Source organism: Thermobia domestica, chromosome 8 (genome assembly GCF_964235325.1).
Source record: "Thermobia domestica chromosome 8, izTheDome1.hap1.1, whole genome shotgun sequence".
NCBI lineage: Eukaryota > Metazoa > Arthropoda > Insecta > Zygentoma > Lepismatidae > Thermobia > Thermobia domestica.
The window spans coordinates 229,126,922-229,149,133 of NC_137461.1; the positions used below are offsets into that span (position 1 = coordinate 229,126,922).

The following is a 22,212-nucleotide window of genomic DNA, read 5'->3' on the forward strand; positions in this document are numbered from 1 at the left end:
GAGCCTTCGGTTCAGATGAGCCGAATCAAGCAGATGGCTCATCCCTACCAAACCAGCTCGAGCCGATGGTTCACCCCAAGTGAGCCGGCTCGAGCCATCTTCTCAGTTGAGCAGAGCCGAGCTGAGCTTGTTATAAAAAAAAATTCTCTTGTGGTCTCGCTATCGAGACGAGACGAGATGCGAGCAGTGTCCCCTCTCGTGAGCAACACTAAAAGTATTCCATATTACTGTTTAGCTTACATTTCTCATGGCTTTCGTTTTCTAGTGTAATCAGGCCATGATTTAGAGACGAGTTAAAACGAACAAGCCATTTATCAAACTCGACTGGACTCGAAACTCGACTCGAGCATATTACCTTTAATTTGACTCGAAACTCGACTTGAATTCGAGTCGAGTCGAGTTTAGCTTGACTCGTGCTCATCCCTAGAAAAATGGTTGCTTATTATGATTCTGCTAAACTAATTATATAATAATAACAATGTTGTTATGTAAAATTAAAAATACAGAATATAGAGAAACTTTACACTACAACTAACAAAATGAAAACACATGAACTGGGAGTGAATCAAAACTTGCCAGTAACTCTAAAATCGATACATGCTTTTTAAAGCTAGTTTCAATTTCTATAATCAACGGGACTCTAGGATAAGCAAACTGATCTGAAAGAACTCCCATATTACATACCATCAGCAAACTATTTTCTAGTAATAAAGTAGGCCAGCTCATCAGAACACAGTTTATTCATATTAATCCCTTACTGTAAATCGTTAATTATGGCACCCTAGTTGTTGATAAACATTTTCCGCCGGGGCACTTCACACACTTTACTTTTAAATTCTGTCCACTATCATCCTCAGCTCTTAAGAAAAAAGTATTCTTTCAAATGTTCGAACGGTAAAATATTTTCGTTACCCCATCTTTATAAAAACAACACCAATCAAAGTAAAATAGACTAATGGTATCATTGCACTCCTAGTTCACTTGCTGAATGTATTGATTTGGAGCTGTCAAAATCTTCCAGGTGCTTGCAATCAGTACACGTGATTTCCCTAAGGCTGTCCTTATCTTCCTAAAACAGCACGTGGCACTACGAATTGACCTGTTTCTCTGTGTGTCTGTGACTGTCGGTCATGACATATGTAGTTTCATGCTCGATTGTTTCATTCTGAGAAATTCACTTACAGGAAAGAAACATTTATTTCCGAAGAAAAATGTACATATATTGTAGTTATTCATCCGAAATGTAACGCGAAAAAAGTAACGCAAACTAGGTACGTTACTTAAAAATTTGTAACGCGTTACCGTTACAGTTACTTTGGAAAAAATGTAACGCGTTACTAGGAATAGTTACTTAAAAAGTTGCGCGTTACAAGTAACGCGTTACTTGCGTTACGTTACTTCCCAAGACTGGGTGGAGCGCTTACACCTCTTGGATGTAGTGCTTTCAAACGGGTCGGGTTACGGCTCGGGTCGGGTCGGGTCAGTCGGGTCAATTCACTTGGGTCAACCGAGTTTAGGTTGAGCTTAAACTCGGCTGGAGTCGAAAGCTGCTGTTTTTCACTAGCTGCCTAATTAAAAATAGCAATTTTCAATTGATTTTATAGAAGCCATAAATCTATTTTGAGCACTTGCAGCTAGTGTTTTTATGGTAAATGCTTATTTTTGTACTTGTGTGTACTTTAATTTTTAAATGTGGAAGATTTATTTTACCAATCGACTGTAATATTAATATTTACGCCAATATGGAGTCTGGATTTAGAACAAAACTAGAAGTTGTTTAAGCAAGGCCAAAAGAAAGATTGAATATAGACGACCAAGCCCAAGCAGGGCCGCGGTAGCTCACTGGTAGAGAGTTCATCTCTGATGCATGGTGTCCATGGTTCGATTCCAACTTGTGCTAAGTGGGCTTTGTGGTGGAGAAACGCCGTGTAGTGGGTTTTCTCGAGGTTCTCCTGTTTCCTCCCGCTTTCTTCATTCCACCATTGCATTCATTTCTCATGGTCAGAATCGAGGGACCTTAAACTGAATATTTCATTTTATTTCACCAAGCCCAAGAACATCGATACAAGAATAAGATAAAGATTGGATATGCAAGACGAAGTGCATAGTAATCTTGCTCTTGGCCTTGTTTTGGTGATCACGAAGTAGCGATGAGTATATTTTCTTGCTTTCTGTATTGTATGAAAGACCATAATCAAAATCACACTTGGTCTTCATTTGTACCGATGAGGCGAGCATTCTTGGCTCTTGTATAGCATGAAAGACCACCAAGACTACGAAATGCAGGACCAAGACTTGACTGTGCAAGACAAAGAATAAGACGCAGTATTGATGACCAAGACCCAGGGTGCGAATTGTTTGAATTTCATTTGTTGGGCTGAAAGTGATGAAATAAAATTAGTACTTTATAATTAATTATCATACTGTATTTTTAAATTTTAAATTACAAAATTCATATTATGTATCTTCTTACGTGCAACTATATATACTGTAAAATACGTTTTAATTACCGAGAAAGAAAAATCAAAGTGGCACGGGTCCCGGAATCATAAGAACCTATTTTGGAATGAAAGTTGAAGGGTTGGAAAAAATCACAGTTGTTCTCCTATTTCCTCAACCCTTATCATTGTAGGTAAACGATTTCCTTTTGTCTCCGCCAAGAGACTCTTGCTACTGCCTTCTGAGAAGACCCCTTGCCGTCCGATCAGGTGACAACACTGACCTTGAATAAAAATTTCGTCACATAGAACTAAAGCAAGAAAAATTTCTCCCACGTCGGACACTGGTATCAGTTATAAAAAAAAATAACCAAATCTCAAAAGTGCCAAATATTCTTTAAGATGCATATACAGATCCCGACTTCGGTACTCGTGGTCCGGGTTTAATTCCCAATGGGAGTGCATTTTGGCGTTCACCCAGTGTCGTGATCATAGTGCTCTCAAACGGGTCGGGTCAGGTTACGGATCGGGTCGGGTTGTCGGGTCGGGTCGGGTTGTCGGGTCAGGTCAATCGGATCGGATCAAGTGTCGAGTCGGGTCGGTGTTCAACCCGACCCGACCCGACCTGTTGAGAGTACTATTTGGATGGGACCCCTGGAAAATAAGTTTGTGGTGGATAGCATCGTGTCCACGAGTTTTTTCGGGGGTACTTCCGTTTCCTCTAATATTCTCATTCCACTGGTTCGTCCGTCATCATTCACGTGTCTTTATTATCCTTCTCCCTTACCCTATAGGGCATAAATGTGGGATGTTAACTGAAATATTTGATTTTTTAAAAATTGTCTTTAATGTTTATCGTCGATGTACTGCGCGTGATTTAACCGCTGAAATGGCGTGTACAAGGAAACTGTGCATCTTTTGCATTACATTCTTAGATCCATAGAAGTGCATTGCGTAATTACCTCGTAAAATTTCCAGGGTGCTAAAGTTACATCGTTATGCCTAAGACTTGCTAATTATTTTGTGCATTCTTCAAAAGCCATTTAGGCACTGAGAAACTCGTATATCCTAATGCTTTCCAAACCTTCACATGCTTTTTCTACAAATTTGATTTTTTGTTCTTTTACAGACATTTCGCCTCAAGTAGTGGTTCGGATCCACTTCAAGCAGTAGGCCTAGTCTGATGTACCGTACAGTCGATGCTGAAAGGAATGTTAAACTAAAATTAATCAATCAATCGAGAGTTTTATCTTATCTGGAAGTTAATCGCCAGACTGACAAAATTATCACTGCTCTCATTTAATACGTCTACAATAAGTGGAACACTTTTGTCATTAATTCAAAAATTTCCGACGGTATTTAAAAACAAATGCTTTAACAGATTTACAGCAGAGGTAAGAAGACGTATTCCTTTGAAAGATCATCTCACAAACAAAACATTGGTTTATTCACACGAAACAAGTGTATGTAAACATCGCTGCTAGTAAAAAATAAATAAATAAATAAATAAATAAATAAAAAGTCAAGTTGTTCTAAAGGGTTTAGTGTAACATATGACATCTATTTGGTACTTTAGAAGCTGACTGTAAATGCTGGCTTCTCCAATTTTGTGATATATTAACGTAATACGTTTCTCAGAAGAATCGTCCAACATATGTCGACAACGAGCCTATCATAGTTCGTAAAAGTAAGAGCTGTCAAAATGTTGCAGCTGTTACAGATTTCCTTTGATACAAGATATTGGAACATCTGCTCATAGAAGATACATTGCGATACATCAAAAAAGTGGACGTGAAGGTGGGGTATGACCATAAGCCGGTGCTGGCCCAACGGGACATGTCCCAGTGCGCCCTCCAAACCATCAAACAAAGACAAAGACACATTTTTATGTATATAGTAAATTCTTACACTTGTTATTGGTAAAGAATCCGTACACAAGGCGCCCTTAAACTGTTTATTTTATTTTCTGTATGGCACACTTCTGCACAATGAATACATACTGTTACTGTTGATAAAGAAATCGTGAAGGGTCTAGTGCGCCCTTTGCATAAGGCGCTCTTGCTAAATAAACCACATCAAAGATAAACGATTCTATTTATTCTCCTGTATGACACAGTTTGGGAAAGAACCCGTGAAGGGTACAGTGCGTCCATTACGTAAGGTGCCCTTGCGAAACCACATCAAACAGTTTTGTTTCTTCTTCTGTATAGTACAGTTCTATACAATAAATACATACTATTACTGTTGATAAAGAACTCGTGAATGATACAGTGCGCCCTGCGCATAGAGTGCCTGCGAAATATCACATTATAGATAACTGGTTTCAGTTGTTCTTCTGTATACCAGTTGTGTATAGTAAATTCATATAGTGGCTGTTGGTAAAGAACCTGTGAAGGATATAGTGCGCCCTTACAAAAGGCGGCCTGCGAAATATCACTTTTTTTTTAAATTCCTCTGTATAACAGTTTATATTATACATTCGTACAGTTTCTATTGGCAGAGAACAGGTAAAGAGTGCTGTCACTTTTCAAAAAATGTGTATAAAGCCAGTAAAGCAACTAACATGTAGGTTTGTTTGGTAAGGTGATGTAGAGTTCTCCGTGCTGCTACTCCTTTAGTGCGAAAAAAAAAAAACTTTCAAGAGCTAAACACAATCGATATAGCGCAGTTTAAACAAATCAAGATTTTTTTAAAGCTCTTTATTTACAAATTTGCTTGTTCTTGAGTGTTTTAAAGCAGTGTTCGAGTAATCAGTGGCTATTGTATTTCTAAAACATAATTATATTGATTTATTAGTAAATATTTAACTTCATTAAAAAAAAAAAAGAACTAACAAGTGTTTCTCCAGTAAAGACGTTTTCACAGTTTAACTATTTATGTTCCTAAACGAACTGTTTGGTTTTGATACATAAAATGGCGCCCGTATATATATAGGGTGTAAATTAATTTAACAAACGTCGGGAGGTGATTTCTGACATCTAGATAAAACGAAAGGTATACACCAACCTGGGTGTAAACGTGCCTCCTTTCGGCGCCTTGATCACCTGAAAATTTGTCGGAAAAATGTAAAAACAGCCATAACTCAAGAACGTATCACAGTTATATCTTCTAGGCTAATGGTGACGGATGGTAAATGAACGGCTTACATTCCAAGTTAAGAGTACGTGAAAATGAAAAAAAAAAAAAAAAAACGATCCAGATTAGGTTTAAAATGGCTGTGCATAGGACAGTCAGACGGTGTGTAAAGAAACATAACACGTAGTATTAAAAAATGCAAAGATCATGTGATGAACGAGTGTACAAGAGATTATCCACATGACACAGGGATTGCCAAATATTGCGTGAATACATATTGGCGAAAGTAAGCTGCATTAAGAGATTGTCTTCTCGTAATATTAATTCCGTGGAATATGATACTTCTGTGCACAGAAGCAACAAAAATGGACGAAACACGAGATGTTATACACGTTGCACAACGATACAAAGAAATGCCCTGGGACAATATACTTAATTTATCCGTTAGGTGTGTCTTCTTCAAGGGATACTTTCGAAGGGCTTTTTCCCTCTCTTGGAGTTTTCAAAGCTCTCTTTAATCCTAACCTACGAGAAACTACATTGCTATTGTGAGTATATCAAATAGTGTCGTAGTGTAGCCCACTTATATTTTGATTTTGTCACTGGTGGAGAAATTTTCTAATTTGTTCTAATCTAAGTGTTCTAATTTGAACGATGTACTATTACTTTTGATTGTTGAAATATTGTACTTGATTGTTGTTCAGTTTCGTCATTCAACATTTGATAAAATATTTGAAGGAATGCTCCAGTTCCTTTGGGAGTCACCCTTGCACCGTCATTGCACTATATTCGATTGTATACTAATGGAATCTACGACTTAAAAAAATGGACATTCCCTTTTGCACAATTTCGATCCGATGTTTAGTTTTCGAGTATGGCTGCTTTTGCGTTAATTTCGACTTTTGTTGTAAATTTAGCCTAATTTTAGGGGCAATTTTAGGAATTTTAATATAAAATACCCTCATATTGTTTGGACCTACCCCCGAAATAAATTCCTGCGTACGCTACTGCACCCAAGTTATTCTGTACTTTTCGTTTTATCTCGGTGTCAGGAATAACCTCCCGATGTTTACTACATTAATTAAGTTACATCATATATATATATATATATATATATATATATATATATATATATATATATATAATATATTCACATTTGCATTGGCGCCCTTTTTGTAGACTTATCCACCGCTCTCGTTAGTATCCCAGCACGGGCCTGTTGTATGACTCCTTTCATAAGGTGATAAAAAGTGGTAGATATAAAGGGAGATTTTACTGAAGAAGTATCCATCCTTCCTCGTGTAATACGTCACTAATATCGTGTCAAACAATAAATTTGGAACTATGAAAGTATTGTATATTACTGAGCCTTTATGGATAATTTAAATCCATTATTCAAATGAAAATAAAACGATATACTGTCATCTGTATTCAAGTCAAGAAAAAAAAAAATAGATCGATAGTTATAAGAACATTAGGTATTTTCATACAGGTTTTCTGCTATTTTTATTTTGCATGCATTAGAAATATTTAGTGAGCTTATCTTTCGTTTTTCTGAAAAATGTTTCATTTCGTAGAAAAGTTGTCTAGGGAAAAGTAAAAATACGATTGGACCACAGGTTTCCATTTTCAATTTTTATTTTATACAAGAGAAATAGAACGTGTATATTGGAAGTTCTCTTTTACATATAGTCATTTGAATTGCATTTCATGTTTTATGGAAATATCATATGGAAGCACACCTTTTCGTTTCTCCTGCACTTTTTCAACAATATGAGTAAGATCGCAAATGCATTGAATATAATATATTGGTAGAGATATGCTGTATTAGAATTGTATCTTTAACTTTAAAAAAATACGAATAGTATATTTTATTTTAGTACCACTGACTTTCGTGTAACGCATGTAAAAACACTTTGCTTAGTGTTTTTTTTTTTTTTCTGCAGCAATGTCTATGTCATATAACTCATGCCGGAATGTAATTGTTCACACAGACTGTGGAAGGTGTTCTTCCGTCACATACACCACAGTCGCACGACGGTTTTGAATGCCGATCCGTTTTAATGCTCGACTGCACCCGTCACTGAGGGTTTTTTCCGACCACTGTTCCTCTTCGCCGTTGTGATTTTGCCGTGAGTGTTGTAGGCCGTCATCACGTTGAACACTTCCCCTTGCGACACATCTAATACACTGCCCACTTTCGTCACGCTCGCATCACATAATGGAGCGCTAACAATTTCCCCCTTTTGGAAAATAGAGGTGTCACCCATTTTACACTATCACTGTCGGCTTAGTTCACTGTACACAACTATTGTACTGCTTCACACTGAACGTCAATCTTGTCTAAATATTTGCATACGAATATGTAAATAGACCTAATTTCCATATAGATTTTTGTATATAATATAAGAGGAAATGATACTGGAACTCGAGTGAAAATATTAGAATATCTTGAATCTCTGGAAAAACTAACTTCGCTGCATTTTTTTTTTTTTTCTCAGAGAGCTTGGATGAAAATCATTGAGTTGCGTTTATTGCCAACTATCTTTTAATATGCACACCCCTCACCGGAGATAACTTACAGATAAAGAAATTTTGTTCATTTAAAATACATATGGACTTGAACATGGAGCAACTAGTTAGTAGATTGTATTACTGGTTCCAGTTGTCAGATAGCGTGTTTCCATTGTATTCTCCTAGTCTCTCTAAGATAGCAACAAACAGCAAAATGTCAAGGCAATGCAGCACATTTTCACAAGTTTGAAAAGAATGTAGCACAATTTTTCAAGAAAGCGTCGTTTTTCGGCGACTGGAAAAACCGACTTGGTAAGCTTCTACTCCCCTCTCAGGAAGAGAAGAATTGGTTAACAGCCACTATCATTATTAAATATTTGTGTGTATCTGTACTAAATATTCTTTAAAACTACCCGAATTATTTAGTATTTTATTTTGAAACGCGGCTTACTCTGATGGGGTACATTTAATACTCTTTATTTTCTACATTAACTTTTTACAAATCTCAAACAGAGCCTTCTGGGGTTGACAGCATCTATTAGAACAGCCTAAACATGGCTTCTGCGAGCTGGGAAGGAGCAGGACGTGTTTTTGTAAATAAATGTTAAATTGTCATATTTAATCAGACAAAGAATCAAAGCCTGAATGTTATAGTACCAGTCTGTATATAGTTTTCTAGTGTAACATTATATTTAATCAAGTTACTTCTAAATGTTTTTGATAACCTGTTGGTTGTCATCTGAGTGGACGTATTTCTTACTCTTTGTGTCATCCTGCATATTACAACTAGGAGGCACCCTAGGTAACTTATGAGTGAAGTTGTTCTCTTTTATTAAAACTTTCTGGACCATCTATTGTTTGTATGCATCGTGAGGAATATCCACTGATAGCCAGAAGATCACAGAATTATTTTCTGTATGTATCATGTCCAAAATGATTGTCGCATATCTATAACTGTCTTCTCGTAAGAATATAATTTGATAATGGTTTTGCAGGGTACTTTTAATACTGATACTATGTGTATAATCGGGAAATGTATATTTGTGGTAAATTTCATAGGAAAAGAATTATAAATACGAAAATTACCATGAGTAAAACAAAATGTTGCTAAATGGACAAGACAGTTTCATTTTCGTTTTATTGTTCTTATTTACTGCTCTTTTGACATGAAATTTGCCACATACATGTCTTTGCTGATTATACACATATTAACATTATAAGAAATATGCCGAGCGAATTCGTTATCAAATTATATTCCTACAGCAACATATTTATAGATATGCGACAATAATTTTGGACATGAGTGTACATTCGGTCAGATACACTTTATGTTCAAAATAGTTATGTATTTTCTGTGGCAATCTAATGTAACTTCAGAGTTCATTGTGCACAGACCAGCCACGCTGATAGGGTGGAAGTAGGCTACTTACAGTGAGTGTAAAAAGTATTCATACAACCAATATTTTTGTAAAAAATGAGATTTTGTCCCGCTTCCATGATATTTAAATCCAACTCACTGGACAATTAGGAAAAGGTGTTCCGGAAAGGAAGACTTGGGGGAAGTATAAACAACGAATGCTATTTTGACCTTGGTTTACAGAGACGAAATATGGAAAAGTCTGAAAATTCATGTGCAAAAAGTATTCATACAGTACCACAACTGTCACAGGAATACCTCACTCTCCGTGTACAGAAACGAACGACAGGCCTGTAAAGGCACTCTAGTTTGTTCTACGTTCCCTTGGAGTGCATTCAAGTTCACAACATTATCGCGGAGTTTGAAAGTGCGGCAGTATGGGGCGTAAAGGTCGTAAAACTACAGAAGAGGAACGAAAAATTATAATTCGTCTGCATAACCAGTGTAAGTCACTTTCTGAAATCGCAAGCATGGTTGGTAGGCCTAGATGGACTATTCAAAGTATTATTGATAGAATGAAGCAGAGAAAAACGTTGAAAAATACACATAGAACAGGACGTCCAGTGAAATTAAACACACATTGTCAGTCATTGATAGTTCGAAAAGTAAAAAAGAAAGCATCCGCGTGAGTGTGCCAGAGCTTGCAAGTGAGCTTTATAATGAACTTAAGTGCATGTCTCATATTCTATGATTCGCAATTACTTGAGAAAACGTGGCTTTCATGGTCGGGTAGCCCGAAGAAAATATTTTGTGAGCGAAGTGAACAGGAAGAAAAGGTTAACATTTGCCAAAACACGCCGAAATACACCACAAGAATTCTGGAACTGTGTGATATTTACGGATGAAAGCAAATTCAACATTTTTGCATCCGATGGACGAACCATGGTGTTGAGGCAAAAGAATACAGAGTTTCGAAAACTAAACCTGAAACCTACAGTGAAACATGGTGGTGGTTCTATCATAGTTTGGGGGTGTATGAGTGCATCTGGTGTAGGGTCCTTGCACTTTATAAATGGTACGATGAATCATTATCAGTACATTGATATTTTAAAATCGAATTTTCATTCATCTGCTGAACAAATGGGCATTAGACTAAACTTCATATTCATGCAAGATAATGATCCAAAGCATTCCGCTTTAAACACACTTCTTTGGATCTTGTACAATACGCAAAAAAACATGGCAACACCTCCCCAATCCCCCGACATTAATCCGATTGAGCACCTTTGGGACTAACTTGACAAACAGATTAGAAAACGACCGATTTCAAATAAATAAGACTTGTAAAATGCTCTGCAAGAGGAATGGCAGAAAATTCCATCATCAAAGACCAAGGCTTTGGTAACATCAATGCCAAGGATTATTAAAGATCTTATAGCAGCGAAAGGATATCATACGAAGTACTAAAGTGGCCGAATGTGACGAAAACAAAGCCAATAAGTGAAGTGTATGAATACTTTTTGTTGATTGATATTTCTTTCTTTTCCCAACTTTTTGAATTTCCTGCACGAACAGTAGCTTCTTTCTTTGCTACAAACCTAATTTGTTTCATATCAGTGTATTTTTGTGTTGTTTCCTACACTTGAAGAAATAAAATAGAAATTTTCAGTTCAAGTGGTGTTTGTTCACCGTGATAAGTTATATGTTTCTATTTTCCGAGGTGTATGGATACTTTTTACATTCACTGTATTTGAAAGTAGCCCTACTTACGATTGAAGCGAGTCGAGGTTTGTACTGAAATGACCACTTATAAACAAAAGAGATTGTGCAGAAAATCTCGGGACAATTTTGCATTAAACACGGAAAAAGGAAGTACCAGCTTATACTAGACAGCTTCGAAAGGAAAATGTATAACAGTAAGCCTGTCATATTTTTTCGTGAGAATACGGGACGCTTTCGATTTTCGCTCCCCCCCCCCAAAAAAAAAAAAATCTTTCCAATATAATACATTTCGGAAACATTTTCACTGTATTATTTGAATTGGATACAAAGAAGTAACGAACACTCTGTAATACCTCTTTTTCCAGGAAACTTCATGCTCCTAGCGAGCTCGTATGAGTGTTTTGCATTTACATGATTGTTTCTTTCATCTGAATATATTACTCAAATACTATGTTAATTAAGAATCTAGCAGACGAAAGAATATCATGCAATTATCATGTCCTACATAGACACATTAGTGCTCATTCTAAAATGACTGAAGAAAATTAAGTTTTGTTATTAACAATAAGTAATAATCAATATATATTTAAACGAAAGACGTTCTATTCCTGCATTTGACCTGGAATACAGAGACAAAACTCGAGAATTTTTGGGAGGATTATTACGTTTATAAATCTTTTCTTGAGGATACCGAACAAAGGAAACCATCGATCGTGTGTTGGTATACGCTCTACCACTGACCGGCACTTGCGCAATGGTCTTGCAGGTATGGTCTTTGTCTTGGTCTAGGTCTTGCAGGTATGGTCTTGGTCTTGCACCCCTTGGTCTTGGTCTTGCAAGTATTGTCTTGGTCTTGGTCTTGGTCTTGCATGCAAGACTCTTGCAAAAACTGCAAGACCAAGACTCTTGCGCTCATCACTAACATGCTTATAGCCCTAAATATAACTCTTGTCATTTTTCTCTTTTTTGGGGGGAGGGGGGTGAAAGCAGGAAAATTTACTGAACTTATCAAAACTGCGAAAGCCATAAAAGTACATTTCAAAGAGCGCAGCTAGCACTAATTCATCTTCCAATTAAATAATCTATCCAGATCCAGTAAAAGTATGTAGGCATTATGAGACATTACCAGCCCCAGCGAAGCTGGTGAAACATATTTTTCAAGAATATTTTGTGCACGCCATAATTATATTGCCAATTGCATTTTCTTTTCTGTTTTAAATACGATATATTATTGATGGTTGACTACAAAAAGTAGGCAGACTCAACCAAAACTAGAATAAGTAAGTTAAATAAATGCTTCGAAAGTAAGTAGAGTTATTAATTCAAACTCTGAATCGCTCAGTTTTATGTAAATCAGCTTATTCACGTTTTTAACGAGCGATTATGTCATAATCTTACGAGTATACGTACTTCAGGAGGGTGTCCGGTATCCCGTTTTCAAAATTAGGAACCCTATTTGCTGGTAGCCGAAGGCTAGTCGAATTACATCACGTAATTCATACCTTGGGGCGTTCTAATTGCATTCGATATATTTTCACGCTTGCTACTCCACAATAATTGAGAGAACGCGGTGGCTCAGTGGTGGAGCGTTCATCTCCGGTGCTTGGGGTCCCTGGTTCAATCCCAACTCTCGCCGTGTGGATTTTGTGGTGGACAAACACTGTGCTCGTGGGTTTTCTCGGGGTTCTCCCGTTTCCTCCCACTCATTTCTCATCATCACCGTCTCCTTTAGCCTAACCTACTTAATCGTGGGACGTAAAACTTAAATATTTCGTTTCATTTCCCCCACAATAATTGAATGTGAAATTCTGTCTATCTGCGTGGAGGATAATTGACGTCCAATGAACTACTTTGGCTGGTTCTCTTTTGGTGGCTTAACGGACGTTTAAAGAAATACCGCTCACACATCATGTCTTTTCGATAAAATCATCTCTTCGTACCTCCAAAAATTATAGTTTATGAGGTATGGCTATCAATACAGAGTTCACTTGGCAAGTAGGGGCCGTAGCTATTTAGGGCATTTTCCGGTTAACACAGGATACTGCCAGCTGCTACAGTGACCGCGACGGCTTGTGAAGCCTTGGCTCTACACAAGTCGTAGAACTTATTTCCCTTAAATGTCGGAAGAATTCGGGACGATTCGTGGAACTGCCTTCCGAACGAACACTTGAGAAAAAGTGAAACAGCAGATTTGCACTAACAATGTTGCCAAATTTTTACAAAACATGGCAAACGAGCGTCCAAAAAGCATTTAAAGAACTATAACATGAACATTAACAATTATTCGAATTAAATGGTAACAATAATATAACAACCAGAACGATAACAACATAACGGAACTTAGCGATAGTTCGACACTGTACCCTCAGGAAAACAACATCCTGAGAGAAACGACACTGGCAACATTTCATGAGTGGGGATTGACGATCAGGACACCCTCGTGTTCTGTTGGGTGGTGAAATTGGTAAATCCAGGTCAAGCTTCACGAGTCCTTGCGATCACTATAGTACATTATATTTTAGTGCATTTTACACGCCAAATACCGTTAAGATAACGTAGAAGGTTCTTGTGATAAAAAGTATTTTTGTACGAAACTTTTATTCTAGGACATATACCTGTAGTGTGACTATTGTGTATTCTTGCACTGCATCAAAGTAAAATATTAGAGTAAATAAATAAATGTAGAACAGAAAGTTAATTTGAGTATTTGCTTGAGAGTAAAATTGAAATTAAACTATGAGAAATAACTTATTATTAATTTTTTAAAGCATGCTAAGAGAGGTGTGATTGAGCTGTAATGCATTATGTGTATTTACTATTACGTGTTCTGATATTTCCTATTCTATTTACAAGCTGCCAGGGGTGACAGCGTGTGTCTCGTTTCGTGCAGAACGTGAGCTACTAACCGGAACATGAAGAGCAAACGAACAACGAAAGATGAGCCAATCCATCGTGTAAGAAAGCTCAAACCACCAAAGGTGTTCAGTAGATCAACACGGCGTCGGTCAGGTATTTGAATCGCCATTAATTCCTGACTAATGGCCCACTAATCCGTTTTCGTTACCAACAAAAGAAACTTAACTGCTTGCCTTTGCTTGACTAAAGTGAGAACGTACGTTTATTGTAACTTCAGTCATCTTTTTACTTGTTGAATAACATTCCGAGCAAGTTAATTTATTGCTTCTGCTATTGCTACATTAACAGCGTATTGTGATGCTTTGTGAGCGAAAGTAGTGTGTAGTATCTTCTTTTTCGATCTGGTTTTATATATTATTAATAAGGATCGGATTTCTATGTCGTAAAACTTCGAAAATACGCATACACTTATGCCCTTAAAAAAAAAGTGGCAAAATATGACCTGAAACCACGCAACTTCATACCACTAGACCACTTGAACACTTGACTTTAGGCATCTTGGAACTATACTGACAAGGGACGTGTGCGAACCGTGACAGCTAGGTATTTATGAAAATTAGTACTTTGACTAATCGTGGGTCGCTAATTAGCATGTGATGGTCACTCGGTGCGGAAATGCCTTATTTACCCGCTACATATAATACATATACCAAACAGTGACCGGGTGAGGCTGTGCCGAGTTATACCCCCAAAAACTCCGGAAAAAGGCAGAAAATGAAACATGTGTACAGGTAACCTAATGCCTACGTGACCAAGAACACGGCATTAGTGTCACAAAGCAGTGTTGCCATCCCAACACAAACTTGTAGGTTTTCAAATAGAATGTGTACCATTTTATGGTATTAAAACAATTGGTATAAAACGTGAAAGAAAATAAGCAAAAAATAGGTTATCACTTGCCAAATAAGGGAGATATGAGATTGTAAAGTTAAGAAATTATGGGGTTTGTACAGAGAAACGAACAAATGTACAACAACAAGACTGCAGAAGGAACAAATGTACAGTAGGGAGTAAACTACAGCATCCAATACAGGCTTGTACAGATTTTACCCAAAAAACGGCACAAGTTAGATTAGTCGTAGAAAGAAGTAGTCCCATGCGAACAGCAAGTCTTCCTGTAGCGCAGCAATTCCAATGGCGTTTGTATAGAATCGATATCTCGAACCGTTCCCGAGGACTATTAATCGAACTGTCATGGGATTGCAATACTGCACAAAATCCTGCATGTCTTTCAAACCTCAGAAACGACGGCGTAGCGCCTGAAAAAAGTAGAAAGCTGTGACACGAAAGGTACCAAATCTGTAACAAGAAAGTACGTCAGAATCGATTTGCAAAGATTAATGACCTGTAATTGTTGTCAGTTGAGAGTATAGGAAACGTTAGCATGTGAGACAACGAGGAAGATAAAACACACTTCATTCTGGTTACCATTAATATAAAGGTGCAAAATGTTTTAACATAATACACCAATACATACAACAAAAAAGCCATAGACAGTATGGCAAAATACATACACTTCTCGCCCTAGTAGCTTACTCGATATGACGTATCAAGCCCGTTAGTCACTGGGCGCAGTGGTTTACTGTACATATGTTCCTTCTGTAGTCTTGTTTTTGAGCATTTATTCGTTTCATTGTACAGACCCTATAACTTCTCAATTTTATAGTCTCATATCTCTCTTATTTGACAACATCGATAACGCACCTTTTGCTCATTTTCTTTCACGTTTTATGCCAATGCTTTTAATGCCATAAAATGGTATACGTTCTATTTGATGAACTGTAAGTTTGTGTTGGGATGGCAACACTGCTCATGCAACACTATTGCCGTGTTCTTGGTCACCTGTCTCCCTCTTGTAGATATCAGGCTACCTGCACATATTTTTCATTTTCTGCCTTTTTCCGGAGTTTTTGGGGGTATAACTCGGCACAGCCTCACCCGCTCACTGCTTAGCGTATGCATTATATGTAGCGGGTTAACAGGACATTTCCGCACCAAGTGATTATCATCACGATGATTAGCGATCCACAGTTAGTCAGGGTTTCGATTTTCATAAATATTTAGCTGTCACGGTTCGCATACGTCACTTGTGAGTGATAGATGCTCTTTGATTTTTTTTTGTAAAAAAAAAAAAAACCCTCGAATGAATGTCAAATATATCTTACATTCGAAAAATATCCCTACTCCCAGTGTAATTAAGCCTACTCCGTATACATCTTACCGTAAGTATCAATGATAATTTCAAGGAGTGGTCAGGAGAAAATTTTCCTGGGGCCATATCTCCGATTGTACCCAATGTAGGTTATCAGTATTATCACAGTACTACTGTCAATCCATATGTATCGGAAATCTTTCCAAGATGTGAATGGGAAAGTTTTCCACCTATGTACAGCAAAGGGAGTAGACTTCTGGAATTACTGCAGGGGAGGAGATAAAGACAGAGAGACGGAGACGGTTATATATTTTTTCATAGTGATTTTGATGCTACGCTAAATCAACAAGAGTTAACCCTCACACTGTACAGTATTCTTTCATATTCTGTTATGCAATGACAAATATTTCTAAGAAAGGAAGTTCCAAATAAATCCCGTTGCCAATACTGGGATTGGCAATACTGTTTCTGAGCAATGAGTGATACCTCCTGAAATATGACCAAAAAATATATACTTTTGTATCACTTCAGCTTAAATGTGGACGAAGGTTATATGGATTTATATGACTAATGAAAACCATATTTTCGTCTTCACAATAAAGAAGTTTATACTTAATTAGATATATAAAAACATATCAGGATAGAAATGTAACACATCATAGAAATCCGAGCCTTAATTATTAGGTACCTAAAAGTTGTCGGATTTTGACCCTACAAAGAAAAAGACAGCAACGATTAGTAACATGCACGTAGAAAATAGTTCATATCGGCAGCAATTCTGATTCCAGTGCTTGGCCAGACTATGAATCACATAGAGCTGGAACTCAGCGAAATGTGATCCAAAAAAGTTATAAGTATGGGTTATTCATCGAATTTTCGGAATCGTCGACCTCGTTAGACGAGTGGAGGAAAATGGTAATCCGACAGTTCAGCATCCGACGAATATGGGTGAGTACACAGGGGCCAAAAGTAGCCTTGTCCTTAGTAGGTACACACTCTACATTACATTTATATATATTTGTTACAGTACTTACTTAATATTAAGTAAGATATATTCATTTAACACTTAACTTCCTTTCTTTTAAACCTAATTTAATCTCCTAAGTGCTCAAATTGACATTTTACATCATTGCAACTGCTTTGAACCTTTCGATAACACTGTAACAGAAAGTACAACACAAAACTTCATCTGCATCGGTTTCAATAAATGCTTCTGAGATGTACTCTTTTGTAATTCATCCACTGTTTGATGATTTCTCTCTTAAACCTTATTCTTTGGCTATTGGTGCTGCCTCCTTCTTCCAAGCCAACGTTGTAAGAAGGCTTGGTTAAGGTAGTTCTTACTGTAAAATCGTAATGAGGAGGTGCTCAAAGAGCAGTTCGGCGAAGTTTGCTCTGGTACTTAGTTATGGTATCACCTTGTCATGAAGCTTTTAGGCAATTTGCCCTATCCACATTTCCATCAAAGGAAACTGGTCCAACAACACCTTTGCTGGACAATGCACACCACACTGTGATGCCAGGATAGTTCAGTTGAGAAATGATGGTAACATAAGACTTGTCATCAGTCCAGTACATGCATTTATGCCTATTCATCTTACATAATAATTTGAAACAAACCTCATCTGACCAGATAATTTTGTCCAGAAGGTCAGACTGCAAATCTACTAGGTTACGCATCAATTCGCAGAACTAGAATCGGCTATCGGAATTGTCCTCCAAAAGATAATAAAAATCAAAACCAACATATGAGGAAATATCTTAACATTTCTAAAATGTAGGTAAAGGATATATATAGAATATTAATTTGGAATTATTGTCTGGAAAAATTAGTTCTTAAACGTGAAACCAATAATGAAACAACTTTAAGACTACTTTTGACCCACAGAGTATTTGCAATTGCAAGTGTCACGAGTTATTTTGGCAACATGCGGCTTCACTCTATTCTAAGCAGAACAACACTTCGGCTATTAGCAATCATTGGCCCCACGCCTCTGTTTTTCATACACACGTTCTAATCGCTATAATCGTCTGGTAGAAGATGCCATCGGTTGCGGTAACAGGATACCCTAACACAGGACATAATCATTCGTTGATGTGGTGACGCTCTCCTTATTTGCTAGTAAATTCATGTGGTACCAACCAGTGATTACATAACCGTGGCGTATTGTAATGATACGAGTCGATTCTCCAGTCTATCTAGAAAATAATTCTTCCCATTATAAGACAGCAAAGAAATACAGGCATGTGCAGTGGTGTCATTCAAATAATTTAATAACCGTCTTTTGATTAGTATAGTAAGTTGACTTTATTACTAGACGCATTTTTATATTATTTTTCCTAGTGTCATTTGAGTAATGATTATAATAATAATAATGACGAGGAGTAAGTCATGCACCATGATTATATTTACACTGTTGGTAATGATGTTCATAAAGGTGTGCGAGAATTTGAAGCCATTAAATTTCCCGATTAGTTGGAAAATTTCTTTCGAACTAAAATCGATAGTTGCTGTGGCTAGTCAAACATCGTCTATGTTGAGTGTCAAAACACACAAAACCACAGAATCTGTATTTCTTATCGGTTTGCATCAGCGCAATTTAAAATATTCGTTTCTGACAGAAAACTAAACACATATTGCAGAAACACTTTGTCTGAATACTGGCAAATTACACACATTTCCACCGATTAGAAATAGCAAAGAAAAAGTAATTAGTAACAAATTAGTGCCATATCTAGATACGTAAAAATCAGGACTTTTGATGTTTTTTTTTAAATAAAAAGCCTGCTTTGGAAAAAAGTGAAATTTTAGCTTTTATTATTATTATTATTATTATTATTATTATTATTATTATTATTATTATTATTATTATTATTATTATTATTATTATATTTTACGTTTTATGACTTCCAGTTTTGTGTGTCCTGTAGTGGGTTTTACGATTAAGAAACACGTATTTACAACATCCAATATTGAGAGTCCGGTGTTCAGTCCAGGGCTGGCTGTCTTATGTGATTTACTGGTTGCCTCAATTCAATCTTGTAGGCAAGAAAAACGTACCATAAACCAAAAAGCAAACACAAAACCATTTTTGTGTTAATATAAAATCTTGCTTACATTTTGTCCTTTGTTCGGAAAACATATTTTAAACTTCGGAGAAATGAAAGTCATGAACGGCTATTTTTAGTGTGATATTTGGTTAATGCAGTTATTTACATTAAAATATCAAATAATACTTTTGATAAAATGGACACTTTCAAATATCTAGAACCAGTATTAACAGACGAAAATCACGAAAAAATTAAATGCCGACTAAAAGCAGTGAATTCGTGTTATTATTCAGTTCAAAACCTCTTGTCGTCGCGAATTCTATCAAGAAATTTGAAAGTTAAAATATATAAAATGATAATCATGCCTGTTGTTCTGTATGGTGGGAAACACGGTCGCTTGTTCTAAGAGAAGAACGTAGACTGAAAGTATTTGAGAACAAGATCCTGAGACGAACATTCAAACCCAAAAGGAACGGGAATGGGGAATGGCGGAAACTTTACAACGAGGAACTACATAATCTATACTGTTTACCAAACATTGTTAGGGTTATCAAGTCTAGGAGACTCAAGATGGGCAGGTCAGGTATTCAGAATGAAAGAAACTAGAAATGCTTTCAAAGTTTTAACTGGAAGTCTAGTCGAAAAACGACCATTAGGAAAACCTAGATGCAGGTGGGAGGACAATATTAAGATGGATCTCGCAGAAACAGAAATACAAAGTAGAAACCGGATCCATTTGGGTAAGGACAGAAGTCAGTCGAGAGCTTTTGTGAACGAGGCATTGAACTTTCGGGTTCCGTAGGCCATAGGGTTAGTTAGTAGTTAGTTTGTAGTTATTTACAGAGCTCCTGCTTTCTTTACTGTTATATCGTGGCAAGATTTTTGAAACAAGAAACTTGCGGATAGCGTTTCAAACGTTCTCCCCCTCGAATTCTAGCAGCGTCCGTACTGTAAATGTTACATATATATAGTTACAATGATGTCTTAGTGCATTCATAAACTTTGAATGATAATTTTGATCCAAGAAATCTACTACACTTTCAGAACAGTTGTTACTAACACTATTAATTATTTTTAGTAAAACATTTTTGTCATTGAATGTGAACCTAATAGTTCTATAAACAATTCTCTGGAACTAGAAAACTCACTGTACTATTTGCACTTTTTTCTTTCCTATTGAGCGGCCTATTTTGTTTTATTCTAAACATTTTACAATCTTTTCTGTTCAGAATACACTAATTAATTTGTGTGTGTGTGTGTGTTTTAATGGGAACAAAGCTGGAACGTACTGTGTTTTCTCCATTAAAATTGGAAAATTTTTAAAAGTCCAACATTTCCCAGACAAAAAGCTCGTTTTTTTTTCTCAAAAGAGCCAGTTTTTTCCGAGCCCTTTTGCATCTCTTGTCATATCTCAACTATACTATGTCTTGTTTCTTTAAAAGCTGGGAAGGAGAAAAATATATAGTTACAAAGTTCTCAAAACTAGAACTAGATCTAGAGATGAAGACACAGTTGAGGCAACCACATTTTGGAACCCAAACGTTTTAACCGATTCGGGCAAACCGACTGAATGACATCACTGGGTGCGTGCTCGTGTTGCTGTCTAAGTCGCAGCTAATTCACATGAAACACATCATCGCACTTTATACTTTTCTCCAAGTTGCGTAGATCCCTACAAATGGTTTCTTCAATGAAACCTCATTTCTTCGAATGTTTCACATGTTTGGTGGTTAATAACTCTCTCAGTTGCTCCGTGAGCGCTTCGTTGCCTGTGCTTGTGGACATTCCGGAGTGATTCGTTGCTATTAAGCCACTTTACAATCTGCTCACTTACTTAATCATAATCAAATGCTTAGGAGTAACGTTTGTTTTAAGTTGATTTCTCGTAAATCATTAAGGTCCGGATAACGCCATTAGTGGCTTCCATCTTTACGCTTTACCTTGCTTTGACTGACGTCCCGGCTGTACCGACCACAACCAAGAGGCTAAAAGATGGACACTCACTAACACGTTACTTTCCTTTTTTTTCTTTAAACATTTTCATGTATACTGCGAGCACATGGAAGTCCGACAGAAATTTTCTTAAGTACCTAATAAAACTTAAAACATTTTTTAAACTTAATTAGTAACGAAATTGTCTGTAATCGTTTTTCTACCTACCTTTGGACATTAAATTATTTAGTTTTGCTTGGACTTTGCCTGAGTTATTCGCATCATGAAGCGTATAGTTTAGTTTCATTGAATACCAGTTAATGCATGAAATATATCTTGTAAGCATTATTCATGTTAAGTTGGTGAAGTTACTTTAAACATTAGATCTTCTTATTGTACAGGGAGGAAATAGAATGTGTTGATGGGGTGGGTGTATGAAGGAAATAAAATTATTTTTATAAGCTAAATAATAAAGGGGGTCAAACCTCGTTTGATCACGGTAATAAGCTCATAGAGTACTTACTTTAATAGTAAAAATTATGACTTAAAAAAAAAACTACGATTAGAAGATCAACACGTTACAACGATACGTATACTGGTTCATTTTCTAACATTTTCGCGTGCTGGCATATAACAGACTACTTTAGTTGTCTGTTATTTTGTGGTATTATACTCGGGCAATGTTTGAATCTGTGTAGTTACACAGTAACTGATTACGGTGCTCATAAGACCTGGTAGAACCCCCATATCTCAGATTAACAATTAATTGCTTTTGGAAGTTTATAGCCTTTTTCTACAACTCTTTAAATTCATTTTATCCGTATTTCTAAAAATAAAATAAAAATCATCAGTCTCTAACTCTCTAAATCTCTAACTAAAAACTAAACTCCATGTCATGAAACCCCAAACACAAAAAGTTTTATGATGAACAGGTGACGTTTGAAATTAGGATGTGTCTTTAGCTCATCACTAGTTCTATCACCGTTGCTTCTGGTATCCTTGATTCAAGTTTACTACCTCTTTCTTCAGGGAAGTACCCACCTGTCCTCACGACT

The 22,212-nt window shown here is 36.6% G+C and overlaps 1 protein-coding gene across 5 annotated transcripts in view; it reads left to right on the forward strand.

The window, feature by feature from the left end:
* The window catches only part of LOC145693464 (uncharacterized), a 622,508-nt gene that overhangs the window by 469,223 nt on the left and 131,073 nt on the right, over positions 1–22,212 (forward strand). For all 5 annotated transcript variants that reach the window (XM_081769494.1, XM_081769493.1, XM_081769492.1 and 2 more), the window contains one exon: positions 13,960–14,115. In XM_081769494.1, coding sequence (XP_081625620.1) covers positions 14,019–14,115 — 97 coding nt within the window. In that variant the 5' untranslated portion in view covers positions 13,960–14,018. The remainder of the gene's footprint in view (positions 1–13,959; positions 14,116–22,212) is intronic.